This window comes from Aricia agestis, chromosome 4 (genome assembly GCF_905147365.1).
Source record: "Aricia agestis chromosome 4, ilAriAges1.1, whole genome shotgun sequence".
Lineage (NCBI taxonomy): Eukaryota > Metazoa > Arthropoda > Insecta > Lepidoptera > Lycaenidae > Aricia > Aricia agestis.
Window position 1 is genome coordinate 14,878,001 of NC_056409.1, and position 16,041 is coordinate 14,894,041.

The 16,041-nt window shown below is 36.4% G+C and overlaps 1 protein-coding gene across 1 annotated transcript; it reads left to right on the forward strand.

Moving 5' to 3' along the window:
• Positions 1 to 1,976: 1,976 nt before the first annotated feature.
• Positions 1,977 to 9,790, forward strand: LOC121726115 (phenoloxidase-activating factor 3-like). The gene is made up of 8 exons (XM_042113348.1): positions 1,977 to 2,063; positions 2,645 to 2,778; positions 3,476 to 3,593; positions 4,183 to 4,320; positions 6,451 to 6,623; positions 6,988 to 7,099; positions 7,794 to 7,971; positions 9,550 to 9,790. The coding sequence occupies exons 1-8, from the start codon at positions 2,006 to 2,008 to the stop codon at positions 9,788 to 9,790; spliced, it is 1,152 nt and encodes a 383-aa protein (XP_041969282.1). The 5' UTR covers positions 1,977 to 2,005.
• Positions 9,791 to 16,041: the final 6,251 nt, after the last annotated feature.

Below are 16,041 nucleotides of genomic sequence, written 5' to 3' on the forward strand. Positions count from 1 at the left end.
TGATACCTATATATACTTACGTGAAATTTAAAACAATGAAAATTGGACACCAACTTTAAAATTTAAATAAACAAAGTTGGTGTCCATTTCAAAGCTTCATAAAACCTTTGACAAAATTTCGTTATAACCAGGGTCAAAATATACCAAGGGATAGTATATAGAAAGTATCTCTGTCTGTCTGTCAGTCTCGCTTTCACGCCAAAACTACTGAACCGATTGTAATGAAATTTTGTACACAGATAGTCCAAAGCCTGAGAAAGGACATAGGACATAGACTTTTTAACTGAAAAAAGGGGTTGTTTATGCGTACATTTATTTAATTCATGAAGCCCCAAGTGGCCACATCCGGCCGCGATAACAATAGATAAGCTATTATTGTGTCTCGTTTTTCCGCGATCGAAAATTTCAAAAATTCATAATGAGATGGCGCTAAGAGACCCTACATCGCGCTAGATAGCGCTACTCAAGCGTGTTTCTATATGAGATGGTACCATCTGAATGTATTTTTTTCGATTCTTTCGATTGTTATACACGTTTATTAATAACTCACTACTCATTTGGCATAAATAAAGTTTAATTTAAAATAATGAAATATTATGTGCACCCTGCACAGCTATTTTTGGGTATTTTGAATAATTATTAAGGGGTTACCACTCACCAGGGTTTTAATTTTTTTTTAATTTGACACCAATTTTGTTGACACCGCGCGCTATTAAACTGAAGTCCACGCGAACGAAGTCGCGGGCAACAGCTAGTTATGAATAAAAACATATTATAATAAAGTATGATTAGTTCTGTTACAATAAAGTGAAATATAAAACGCCATCTGTTTTCCTATATTAGAACTAAAATGTTCATTGCATTGATATTTCTGAATGAAATATAGGCTAACACGGTACACTCCGCGTTATCTGGAAATGCAGTAGGAATAGATAAGATAGATTATACCAAGTGATAATATTATTAAACATAATATTCTAACGTATTAAAAATTATAAAAAAAAAAACATTAAGTATGATTAATTCTATATTACAATGAAGTAAAACATAAAACGCCATCTGTTGTCATATATCAGAACTAAAATGTTCATTGCATCGATAAATTATATTTCTGCATGGAATAATAGGCCAACATGGTACACGTACTCCTTTATTTTAGAACGCCATCTGGTTTCATATTTTGAAACAGCAGTAGGAATTCATTTTATCGTTATTATCATGGAAATGAGATATTTTCCCTCATCAAAATGTAGCCTATGTCCTTTCTCAGGCTTTAGACTATCTGTGTACAAAATTTCATTACAATCGGTTCAGTAGTTTTGGCGTGAAAGCGAGACAGACAGACAGACAGACAGAGATACTTTCGCATTTATAATATTAGTATGGATTAGTATAGAAGTATAGATACATAAAATATATTTAAGTAAAAAATAAAACGCCATCTGTTGAATCGTATTAGAACTAAAATAAAATAAAACGCCATCTGTTGAATCGTATTAGAACTAAATTGCATCGATATATTTCTGGATTTTTTATAATATTATACATAAAATATATTTAAGATTTTTGAAATATTATTTTAATACACATCCAAGACCCAGGAACATTGAAAACTTGTTCCGCCTGCGGGACTCGAACCCAGGACCCCCGGGATGAGCGCTGGCCTGCGCAATGCGAATAAATTTTCATCGATATTTTCATGGAAATAAGATATTTTCCCACATCAAAATGTAGCCTATGTCCTTTCTCAGACTCTAGAATAACTGTGTACAAAATTTCATTGCAATCGGTTCAGTAGTTTTGGCGTGAAAGCAAGACAGACAGACAGACAGACAGACAGACAGACAGACAGAGATACTTTCGCATTTATAATATTAGTATGGATTTAAAAGCAATTATTCATTTTATTATTGTTATACACTAGATATCAGTAGTCCACATAATATTATAGTCAGTTTACACAATTAGTTCGACCGTTCTGGTCGTGGGTTGCATCCTTTATAAAATGGTTAAATATATATTATTCCTAGTCCTGTTGTGGATAAAAGTTATATACACATTAAGTAAGTTAATATTTAATTATTACTTCTCTGAAGCTCTTTATCTAAAAATATAAATTCACGGTTTTTGTCGGCTTTTGTTTAATTATGATTAATTCTTTTGGGGAAATAACTTATTCGTTTAACAATATAATTAAAAATTATTTTGAATTTTGTTGGTATTACTAAAACTTGACTAATTTTTGTTTTGATATACGAATATTAAATATATTGAGTCCAGGAACGGATTATATTAGGAACCTATGAAGGAAAACAGTCACGCGTTCAAGCTTTCTGTAGCCCTAGCATGGCCACAGTAGAAATGTTAAAGTATAGAAACTATGTGGAGATAAACAGAAGGTTCTATCCGATATTTGATTTTTATTTGATTAGCCGTGGTAAAGATCGGAACGGTACCTTCAGTTTATCTCCACAGAGTTTCTAACTTTCGCATTTCTACCGTGACCATGAGCATGCTACTGCTTTCGCATTCTACTTTCAAGTGGTAATTTACGCTCTCCGTCTGATAGGTCACTGAGTAATACTGATACGAATTTCATCGGGTCATCTAGTTTATAGTATAAATATTTTTTATTTATTTTCAGAGCAATGTGATGACTGCGTGTTATACACCTCGTGTCCGAATGCTATGGAGCTGGCCAAGCGCCAAGTGCACGGTGATATTTTCAAGACTGCTTTCTGTGGATACGACATATCACAACCTAAAAGTCCACCCATGGTAAGTTATAATTTTTTTTACTTATAAGGATGTATTCTGTCCCCCGGTTACAGCATGATCATTTACAATTTAGAATAGTCAGTAACCGATTTGATAACTAGGAAACTTTAGAATAAATCGTTCATGTTCCGATCGAATTAGCTGAGGTTTACTAGGTTTTGAATTATAACATGTAGTATAGTATTTTATATATTAAAATAATTGTGAACTCTTATATGTATTTGTGATGCTAATTGCTATGTAAGGCTAATAATTATTAAGTATGAATAATAAAATCTGTTATACTGTACTCGGCGAAACATGGCGGAAGTGGGGATTGACTCCCTGTCAAAGACTTGTCATTTTCTATATAAACCGCGATTGACAATGAAGTGTCAGATGTTCCTAGTCCATTGTCAATCGCGGTTTATAAAGAAAATTACAAGTTTTTTGACAGGGAGTCAATGACCGCTACCACCATGTACCTATAACTAATTACTTATTAGTTACTGAATTTTTTTCAATAAAATTTAGGCGCACGACATTGTGATTCTAAATAACAATGAAAAGGGATTTTACTAAAAATAAAAATCCGGTGTTACTGTGGACATGAGCCCTAAGTGGCCACTCCACTCGGTAGTTATAGGCTTTTAAACTGTCTAAACTAAGGAAACCAGGTAAGTGTGCATTGAATTAACTACATTTTTATTTCGTTCAGGTGTGTTGCTCTGACTTCGCCGCCACTGCGGGTAACACAGGAATCGAAAGTATTGGTGCCCAAATTGGGGCTCCTGAAAGTGACCAAGTGGAACGTACTATTCCTACTGCTGCAAGAGGTATATGTATGCAGAAATATGTATCATCGTCAATCCTATTAAACACCTTATCGTCTCTATATCGTCAACATTTTGGACCGCAGACCGAAGACGGACTGACCGACATGACGTTTATACTAGACTGCACAACACCATAAAATAATAATATTTTATAACAAGACATCCTATTATATAAAACCCTTAGGGTATATGATATGGATTTGATAATGCAAGACGTCTCATGCAATTGAAATCTGTCAAATCCATACAAATTTATGCCGCGCCGCGCCTCGCCTCGCCTCGTCGCGTTGCGGTCTGAATTGATAGGAGGAAAATGGTACGAAATTCACCCGATTTAATATTATAAATGCGAAAGTGTGTCTGTCTATCTGTCCGTCTGTCTGTCTGTTTGTATGTTACCTCTTCACGCCCAAACCGCTGAACCGATTTTGCTGAAATTTGGCATGGAGATACTTTGAGTCCCGGGAAAGGACATAGTATACTTTTTATCCCAGAAAAATGTACGGTTCCGCGCGATAAACGAATTTTGGCGCAACGGAGTTGCGGGCATCATCCAGTAAAAAATAAACATGCTTAAAATTTGATCCAGTACCGATCGAAAGTCACCCCAATGTTCGACTGCTGCCCGACGCCGACTGCGGCGACATCGACGGCAAACGCGTCGTCGGTGGAACGATTGCAGGACTTTACGAGTTTCCCTGGATGGCCCTGATCGCAACACGCACTCGTAAGTGTAAATGCTATCGAAAACACAATAATTATTGTGAAACGACAGCCAAGTTCATTTACCATTCATAAATAAAAACTAGGCTTTTACATCCGTTGTGGATGATTTATACAGTATTTTTCAGAGCGAAGTAACCACTCCCCAAATACTGTAGTGCCTGGGATTTTTAAATGTCCGTATGGTTGCCAGGGCTGTAGCTAGAGTCAAATTTGAGGTAGGGCAGCGTCGGTTACAGGTAGGGCGGAAGCAAAAAAAATCGGTCAAGTGCGAGTCGGATTCGTGCACGAAGGGTTTCGTACCGTTATAGATAAAAAATAGGCCAAAATTGTGTTTTTTGTAATTGAGCCCCCTTTAAATATAAATGTAATTTTAATTATATTATTAATTAATTAAGTGATTTCGCAAAAATGTCCAGTGCCTACTGTTGCCATTAATATCAATATGCAGCAAAAAAGGCCAAAAAACACGAATCCTTAAATATTGATTTTATTTTGTTTTTAGTATTTGTTGTTTTGATTTATCTCTAGGTCAATGATGTATTCAATTCATTCAATAGTTATTCTTAGATACTTAAAAAAAATCTGTGACAAAGCATGAGCACTATATCTAAGAACTACATATTATTAAATCCTCAATTACGAAGAACAAGCGAACAATATGGTAAAACTTCTGGATGTAGCGATCCACGTGTGAGTGAGAGTGAGGAAATAATAATTAATTGTTGGGTTGGGTGATACGAGTCAATAGATACAACTAAAAAGATATTTAGATTATTATTGTTTCTGCAAACTTATTAAAATAATAATTAATAATAAAATAACATAAAATATTTAAAACAGCTGAATTCTACGATTCGCCATATTATTAAAAATGCGAAGAACTTCGTTCAGATCAACTTTTTTTGTTCTTTTTTTTTTCAAAGGCCAGAAATACCATACCAGCCATTCTTTCGTGACCCATTGACAGTCTTTGAGGCCTATTAATTGCAGTTAAAGTTGAAAACGTGGACTCGCACACTGCAGTACTACATCTTTTTTTTTCATTAAGATTATAATTAAATGGACGCATCGCTTCATGTAATCGTGATTCAAATGCCATCTATACACAGAACAAAGAATTATTATTATCGACGACTTCTGTGGCCCAATGGTTGGGCGTGTGGCAGCTTAATCCGGGGGACGCGGGTTCGAATCCTGCCAACGGAACAAAAAGTTTTTAAAGGTATAATAAAAATCTTAACTATATAATGTATAGTTTATATAAGAATAAAGTATATTTCTGTTGTCTAATACCTGTAATGCAAGTCCTTTAGGTCTTCCTTTTTAGGGTTCCGTACCCAAAGGGTAAAAACAGGACCCTATTACTGAGACTTCGATGTCTGTCCGTCTGTTTCCAGGCTGTAACTCAAGAACGGTAATAGCTAGAGAAATGAAATTTTTACAGATTATGTATTTCTGTTGCCGCTATAACAACAAATACTAAAAACAAAATAAATTAAATATTTAAGGAGGGCTCCCATACAACAAACGTGATTTTTCTAACATTTTTTGCTTAACTATCAATGATGACAACAGGTAGGCACTTGAAATTTTCACAAAGGCCTTAATAATATATGCAATTTAATAAATAATAATAAAAGTTTAAAAAAAAATAAGGGTTAGGTAGGTAGGTAGGTCCCATACTATTTTTGCTCTATAACGGTACGTGCGCGGTATAACCCTTATTGCGCGGGTCCGACTCGCACTTGGCCGATTATTGGTATTTTTAAGGTAGGGCATTGTGATTTTAAAAGGTAGGGCATTGCCCCACTATGCCCCCCCCTAGCTACGGCCCTGATGGTTGCCCAAGCGCATACGGCATTCTCGCATCATAGTCGGCCTAGTCCAGAGGAATGAACTAGTTAATAACGTCTGGGACCAACTATGTGCGGGTTTCCTCACGATGTTTTCCTTCACCGTGCGAGCGTCCGTATTATGTACTTGAGATCAGAAAATGTCTCATAGGTACACGCCTCCACCCGGGTTCGAACCTGCACCCTCTAGGAGTGCGAACCGAAGGTCTACCCATTAGGCCACGGACGCTCCTCATTAATAAATAGGAATATGGATATTCCCTTTAACTTGTTTCCAGGCAGTGGGCTAGACTTTTCATGCGGTGGCAGCATCATCAACTCGAGGTATATTTTGACGGCAGCACACTGCATCCACAACATAGCTGGCGTGAGGGTCGGCGATTACGATATAACGAGTACCACGGACTGCCAGGGTTCTGGAACTGAATATATTTGCGAGACACACTATCAGGTATTTTAATTACTAATACCATTTTTTCTTACAGACAGTATTTTCGACATCGATTTGCAATAATCGCCACGCGCCAGCCTCGCCCGGTTAAACTGAAATTTGAAATAGTAGCCAAGTTCTCTATTGGCATGGCGAAATATTTCTAAACCTAAATTAATATAATAGAAAAAATATGATTTGACTGCAGAGTGTCAATGGTTCATCGACACTCTGCAGTCAAATCATATTTTTAATTTTATCCCACAAAAACACACTACGGAAAATACAAAGTTTTTAGTACCTATGAATTTTGAAATTAGTCCTCAGTCATGCGTATATATCATAAATTACTTACTACCCTTCATAAAGTATTTATTGTCCTCAGGATATTGAGGTTGAAGAAGAGATAGTGCACGAAGGCTGGTCGACGTCAAACCCAGACAAAATTCATGATATAGCTCTCTTGCGCCTCAAGGAACCAGTCGATTTTTCACATCGTAAGTTAAACTAGTTTAGTAGCAGCATTTTTTAAAAGTTACTTTTCCAGCACTGCTTTTCTTAGTGAACTCAATAAACTCCCTTTAGAGGACACATACACACCCTAAACTATTATCTCTTTATTTTGACCATAAAGTTAATATACCTAGCGGAATAGAGCAACAATCTCGAGCTGTCCAACGAAACCGAAATTGGTTTCATCTGTGTGTAAAAATATGTGTACGTATACACTTACACAAGCATGATTGAGCATGATTTCTATGAGATTAAATTGTCAACGCGCGGCACTTGCCGACTGAACGTCAAAAAAAGAGTGCTGCTGTCATGTATCACACGTCTCTTTTTACCACGCAGTGTTACTGATAGTGACATCTCTCTTGCCCAGGCCTTTGTTTCTCTATTCCGCTAGGTATATTTACTTTATGGGCCCAACGGACGTCGACCCGTCATAATATGTTGTCAAAGGCGGAAGGCTATCAGTTATCTCTTTTGTTTAAATTGTCAAAAGGCGGGGGAGGTCATCGAAATATTTCCATCTTCTACTTTAGGTAATATTATTAAAAATTGCGAAATGTGTACGAAAACGTATTTACTTTCTACATAATTAAAGGTTAGTATAAATAAAAAACACAGACATATCAGAGCAATATTATATTTGTAACTTAATCGTATTAATGCCCGTGGTTGTTACAGGAAACGTGGCCCCTATATGTTTACCAGCAACAGAAGAAATGAGGATCATGTCTTTAGACGATAAAAAGGTGACAGTGGCTGGTTGGGGAGTTACGGAAACAGGCAGGGATTCCAAATTGCTAAGGAAGGTCGACATCTCTATTGTGAGAAGGGATACATGCTTGACTAAATATAAAAGGTATGTTACAGGCTGATGTCAGATATAAGTACTCGTATAACGGACAGACAGACAGTAAAGTGACAGGGTCCCGTCATTAATAAACGGCCTTAATAAACCGTTAAAAAACAAACAATAATAATATGTACTCGATACTATTTTTGCCATTGTAACGAGTATAAAAACTTTTTAAAGTACCGCGCTGCGCTGAGTTGGTTCTCAAAACACGTTTCGCGCAACGTAGCTTATATTATTAGCTCAGCGGGGCTAAAATGGTCGCTTTGAAGAATCAATATATGAATCATAATATGATTCATTTTTCTAAAATCGCAAAATGTCAAATTAGTACAAAAATTTCTGCATTTTTGTACTGATTTGACATTTGCCAGTTTGACAGTTTTGACAATTTATTAGCTGAATTGATTGAGAGGAATTGCTAAATGTGACCATTTTAGCCCCGCAGCTCCGATCGCAACCATTAAGTTAATATACCTAGCGGAATAGAGCAACGAGCTGTCAAACGAAACCGAGACGTCTGTGTGTAAAAATTTGTTTACGTATACAATTACACAATCATCTTTCTAACAGATTAAATTATCAACGTGCCGATAAGTGCCGACTGGACGTCAAACAGATGAATAAAATTGGTTCTGCTGTCATGTATCACACGTCTCTATTTTTACCACGCAGTGTTACTGATAGTGACATCTCTCTTGCTCAGGCCTTTGTCTCTCTATTCCGCTAGGTATATAAACTTTATGGTGGCAATACAGGCTCGAGGTACCGGTTGGAACCCACCGCACGCAGCAAACGATGTGTCGCAGTGATATATCTGGTTTATAATAATATGATCTTGTATGAGAACTTCATGTCGCTACAAACCTACCGAAACCAGTTGTGCCGCCGCGACAAGTATGTTGTTGCTGCGTGTCGTCCACCAAGCGGTACCTTAATGATGCTTAAACGGAAGGCACCACTGACTTTTTACATTTAGTATAGAATTTACTGTCAAAATAGCAGCGCTGAAACTTGAAAGAGGTTTTTTTGTAATTTTAAAGCCTCATGAGTTTGCCCATACAAAAGTTTTTAAAAAGTAACTCTTACAGCGCTGCTAATTTCACAGTGAACTCTATACAGTGGACTCGTACAAACCCTAAAGTATTGTTACTTTGTTTTGTTACACCCTGTATAGTGAGATACATTTAGCAACTCATCGCTCACCATAGAAACCACCTCTCATAAAGAGCAAGGCAGTACTGCGGGGCTAAAATGGTCATATTTTGCAATTCCTCTCAATCAATTCAGCTAATGCATTGTCAAAACCGTCAAACTGACGAATGTCAAATTAGTACGAATTTGAATTTCAAGCAGAGTGACCATTTTGCGATTTAAAAAAAATGAATCATAATATTATGATTTATAATATTATGATTCTCCAAAGCGACCATTTTAGCACCGCAGCTGTACTCGTACAATTTTCTTTACGGTAGGCGGCGGCCGGCGTGGCTTCGACCAAACTCCTGCTGCTTTTAGGCGTCAAAACTCTAACAAGAGTGTTATTAATTATTATCGTCATTATCATCATAAGTCTCTTTTTAGCTCTGGAAATCCCAAAATAATAAACGAAAACCAAGTCTGTGCCGGTAAGATCCGGAGAGACTCCTGCAACGGAGACTCAGGTAGTCCCATGATGTTGGAGAGCGAGTATCGTGGATCGTACAGGATCGTGCAATACGGGTTGGTCTCGTACGGACCGACGAAGTGTGGTTCCAGCGTTCCTGGGGTATACACTAACGTCGCCAAATACATGGACTGGATATTAGATCACATGAGAGAGTAAAGCCCGATAATCGATTTATATGCGAACCGAACTTTACCGAACGCGCGAGAATACAAGGAAATGACGGAGCGACCGCGCTGCTATTTCAATAAATCGTTACATAGCCTTGCATGTGATCTCGCGTTGTAGCGAACAAACGGCGCGTTTTCGCTGCCGCATTTAAGTCCAGCCTAAAGTTTACTAAAGGACAATGGGCAAAAGTCTATGAAACCTGGGACCATCTCTTTTGAAAAAACCTACACATATCTAATTGCTAGTAAAGGACATAATTATATATAAATAAAAAAAAGGAAAAGACATATTGATACCAATCAATATGTCCATTGTTGTTTACTGATTAAGACATTGATGCATTTGTAATTTGTATTCACTATATTTAAATGTTACTAAATAAGTATATGAATTAATAAATATTAAGTAAAGCGTGATTAATTTTAACTACTTACATATTTAAGATTAAATGTGACCTTTATACAATGTGTCCCGACACCGGTGTCCGATCCTTTAATGTCATGACTCATGATGTATGGCATATTTTATGGACAAATTGACTCTCAAATTTTATTTTTCTCTCACGGTTGTAAAATGGCAGCCATTTTAGTTTCTCTCGGGCTTTCACACTAATTTGACCTATAATATACTTATACTTCTCATATAAATATCCTATGAAGATTAACAAAAAATTAAAACCGACTTCGAAGGTAAAAACAATAATAATATGAACTAAAAAGTATTAATTATTATTATTATTGTTTTTACCTTATCGGTTGTCGGTGTCGGTAAGTCGGTTTTAATTTTTTGTTAAAAATAATAATGTCACTCTTTTTAGTTATCTACAAGATAAGGCTTTATGGGTAAATAACCATACGAATGTTAACTATTCACATTATGTTTTTTTTTTCTTTATTTATAGGCCTTACATCGTAAGATTAAGTCGGCCTGAATTCACATTATGTTACTGTAAGCGAAATTGTGTTATCTATGCGATGTTATCTAAGCAATGCTGCAATTTTCAAACTTTTATCTTTAAAGGTTCAGGAGTTCTGTTCAGTTTCTCTGGGTCAAGTGACACCTTCGTATGAATATTTAATTCTGCGACTCACAAATTACGCTCGTTTGGCTTCACCCTTAATGTTTCAACTCTTGCGTGTGGCCCAAATCAATGTGTTTCATGTATTTTAAACAATATGTATGTCAGGTTTATGGACGCAGCTCAACGATATCAAGAGGTAAAAGTTATCACTGGACTTGTTGACGTCAAAGTATGATTAAATATCTATATTTAGTAATTGCATACTTACTACAATTTACAAAACAATCAACGGGAATTCCTCATAGTGCAATAAATATTAAATAAGAATGCTTTAAACATTTTTTTTTTTATGAAATAAGGGGGCAAACGAGCAAACGGGTCACCTGATGGAAAGCAACTTCCGTCGCCCATGGACACTCGCAGCATCAGAAGAGTTGCAAGTGCGTTGCCGGCCTTTTAAGAGGGAATAGGATAATAGGGGAGGGTAGGGAAGGGAAGGGAAGGGAATAGTTGAGGGTAGGGAAGGGAATAGGGTAGGGGTAAGGGGATTGGGCCTCCGGTAAACTCACTCACTCGGCGAAACACAGCGCAAGCGCTGTTTCACGCCGGTTTTCTGTGAGAACGTGGTATTTATCCGGTCGAGCCGGCCCATTCGTGCCGAAGCATGGCTCTCCCACGTATATTTGTCAACATAATTTATTAAAAACATAATAATTTTATTTTTAAAGAGGTCAATGCAATCACAATTTACTAAATTATGATTACCTTGACCACTTGTAAATTGAATTTACACAATACCTACACGGTTCAGGTATCAGAACGGTTCTTTAAATAAAAAGTAAGAACTATCATGGGCGTACCGAGGGGGGGGGTTCTTGTTCATGTTGACGTCCCTACTAAGTATATTATCTAGTACTTTCATCTATAAAAATAACGAATTTTTGCCATTTGTTTGCAATACAACTAAAAATTATTAATTTTTTATTCTTTATAAACACCTAGCTTTTAAAAAATCTGATTGGCCTGGCCCAGAATCTGCGTAATTTGCCCCCCCCCTGGCCCAGAACCAGAGTAATTTGCCCCCCCCCCCCCCCCCTGGCCCAGAACCTGGGTACGCCCATGAGAACTATAATCACCTAAAGAACCCATCACTCTACCGCCGCACTCAGAGATTAATCATGATTAAACTTTAATTTAATGAAGAATTTGACAGATATTATGCGTTGAGCTTGTATCAAAATCTTCATTCGTTAGTTTCAATAGTAAGTTTTGCAGCTGTAAAGTTATAAACGGAGTTTTTAAGAGGAATTCCAGGTGTACCTACCACACGTCTGGAACAGTGGTGTTCCTAACGGCTATATTTTCATAACACGCTATATAGAATATGCTACATTTTTCAAGCGCGCTAGTTTTGATGCTACGTTATAACGAATGAAATCTCGATTCTTTCAAGCGCGCTTGCTTTGACGCTACGTTACAACGAATTTCAAGCGCGCTAGTTTTGACGCTACGTTCTAACGAATTTTAAGCGCGCTAGTTTTGACGCTACGTTCTAACGAATTTTAAGCGCGCTAGTTTTGACGCTACGTTATATCGAATGAAATCTCGATTATTTCAAGCCGCGCTAGTTCTGACGCTACGTTATATCGAATGAAATCTCGATTATTTCAAGCCGCGCTAGTTCTGACGCTACGTTATATCGAATGAAATCTCGATTATTTCAAGCCGCGCTAGTTCTGACGCTACGTTATATCGAATGAAATCTCGATTATTTCAAGCCGCGCTAGTTCTGACGCTACGTTATATCGAATGAAATCTCGATTATTTCAAGCCGCGCTAGTTCTGACGCTACGTTATATCGAATGAAATCTCGATTATTTCAAGCCGCGCTAGTTCTGACGCTACGTTATATCGAATGAAATCTCGATTATTTCAAGCCGCGCTAGTTCTGACGCTACGTTATATCGAATGAAATCTCGATTATTTCAAGCCGCGCTAGTTCTGACGCTACGTTATATCGAATGAAATCTCGATTATTTCAAGCCGCGCTAGTTCTGACGCTACGTTATATCGAATGAAATCGACTCGATTCTGGACGCGTTGTAAAGTTACTGACGTTATTGAAATTATTTCTTTATATTATATCAATAATATGATGATGCGTAATAATTATAACGCGATGGGTGAGTTAATAATATAATATAACGTGTTTGTTACATACTTAGAATAATATAATAGTTATAATTTAATAATGCATTATTTGGTTAATTATGTTGTTGCAAATATTAATTTTAACTCTGTATTGATATTATATTTGAACAAACATGATTAGTAAAATTATAGGGGTATTTCAAAGTCCATTATATAATATGTACCATGTACATAAATTGGTTTAGGTTAGGGTTAGGTTGTATATTTTATACAATAATTTTATCTTTATCATATACAAATGTTTTAAATATCTTTTTTTCTTTTTTGGTACTACATAATATTATGTAAGTACATATTTTTATTTACAATGTCAGTTTTTTTTACATTTTATTTACATTTAAAAATATTATTTGCGCCACTTCTGTCGACGACAAACGATTTCTTCTGTCACTACTCACTAGTAACGTATCCAGATTCAGAAAAAATACGTTCACATGGAAGTCTTGATTATAATATTATAATTTACCCATAATTTACTTAACACGCAACGCAACACTGCAAATGCAATGACAGCCGAATTCACCCGATTTGACAACGAAACGACACGACAACGCACTGTGCGTTGTCGTGTCGTTTCGTCTTTACACTACAATATTTATATTTTTTGTGAATCGCGTCTCATACAAGAGATTTACGAATTTCTAATTTTTATTCGCGCCTTAAAAATTTTAAGAGCAAAGTTTCATCGAAGTGTTAAAAAAATATCATGTGTTAACATGTGGACAGCATTTTTGACGACCAAGGTGATGAAGAATAAAATATTTTATTATTTGACTGATTTATTATTTGACTGATAAATAATTGACTGATCATTTAAATTGTAAATGTTTTATTATTTGACTGATTATAAAAAAAAATATTTGATGAAACTTTGCTCTTAAATTTTTTAAGGCCCGAAAAAAAATTAGAAATTCGTGAATATCTGGTATGAGACGCGATTCACAAAAAATAAAAATATTGTAGTGTAAAGACTATACCAAAGTATTTTTCAGTTTTGACAGAAGGTGCGGAAATCATATAGGAAAGCAGAAAAAAAATAAAGTCTAAATATTTAAAAACATTAAAATCTCAGGAACTACTTGAATTGTAGGAATGAAATAAAGTACAAAATTTGTGTCTCTTAATGGTCAATCTAATCAACTGGGTAGCAAGTTTACAAACCCTCGTAATTAATTTAAATAAAATAATTTCGTTTTCAGGGAGTCAAAAAATGACTAATTTAAAAATTGATTTTCTCAAAAACGAAGTAAAATGCGCACACGGGAGTTCTACTTTTGCATTTCAAATATAAGACGCCATCGACTTATTGCATTAGCTTAGTCATGTCCGATTTTGGGGATTTCTAAAACACTGTGCAACGATCGAACGAAACCGCGCGCGATTGGCAGCGCGGGCGGCGCCGCGCTAGGTCAGTGACCGCGCGGTACGTTATAACGTAGCGTCATATGCCGGCACTCGACATAGGCGAACGCGTTGGCCGACGCGTTGGCAGACGCGTTGGCCCAATGTGTAGAACGGGCGTTCGCGCGTTGGCCGTAGGTATTTAGACGTTGGCCGACGCGTCTGCGAGCTTGCCGCGCGGGTCGGAAATGTCGGCAAAGATCAAAGGACATATGTCGCAAGCTTCGTGCTCCATCCACACATGGCCGCGCGATCAGTTCGCCCGGAGTTATAGTTATGATAATTATAATAATATGTAATAATTGGTATATGTAATAATTAAATAAATAATAAGTAGGTAATAAAATAATTACTTATATTATTTTAATATTATAAAATATTATGTAAAAGTGAGTTTATTTCTTTGTTTGTTACGTTTTCTCGCCTTTTATTTATTGAGTTAAACTTAACATTAGATAGCATAAATATTAGCAAACCCGTTATATTATGTGAACCTGAGTCTTGTGCAGAATTTATAAGTCAGTCTCGTAATGACCTAAATATTCTTCAACAAAATATTAGAAGCATCAACCGTAATTTTACTAATCTTGAGGTACTCTTAACACGACTTGGGATATCGTGCGATATTATTGTATTATCGGAGTGTTGGATGTCTTATGTTAGGCAACTGCCTGCACTTGAAGGTTACAAATCATACTGCACAACTAACAACTTCAATCAGAATGATGGAGTGGCAGTTTATGTTACAGAAAACTTAGATTGTATGGTAGAAGAACCACAAATAACTGAATCAAACTGCTTACTTATTAAGATTAAATCTTCAATAGCAATCATCGCTATTTATCGTCCACCTAGTTTTAGGGATGTATCTAAATTTATTAACATTGCTTCCGATGAGCTAACATCGGCTAATCTTGCGAACCAATATTTTACGAGTATAGGTTCTGAACTAGCTAAAAAAATTCCTAATAACATTCCACTTCCTATTTCAACTGTTTTAGATGACTCGGTACCACCCTCTGATTCATTTGTTATACACGGTGTGTCAGAGGATGAAGTTCACCGACTCTTACTTAATCTCAAAGAGGACTCAGGACCAGGATGGGATGGCATCCCGATAAAGGCATTAAAAAGTATAACCGAAAATATTGTTCCTCCTCTCACTAGACTGTTTAACCAATGTTTGGAAGATGGTGTGTTTCCTGGGGTTTTTAAGAAGTCTGTGATTGTCCCCATTCACAAGGATGGCAAAAGGGACTGTATTGGCAATTATCGCCCAATATCAATTCTTTCACCACTGTCAAAGATTTTTGAAAAAATTATTAACACTAGATTGGTAGCCTACTTGGAGAAAAATAACTTGCTCTCTAATAACCAATTTGGTTTCAGACGCAAAAAATCAGCCGAGGAAGCTGTAAATTTATTTGTTGAATTTGTTGCTGGTAAATTGGACAGTGGTGAAAAATGTCTAACAATCTTCCTAGATTTGGCGAAGGCATTTGATACAGTCCCTTTTGCTAAACTTCTAAATACCCTGGAGAGGCTTGGTTTACGAGGAAATCAACTGTCCCTTATAGCTGACTACCTCACAAACCGTACACAGTGT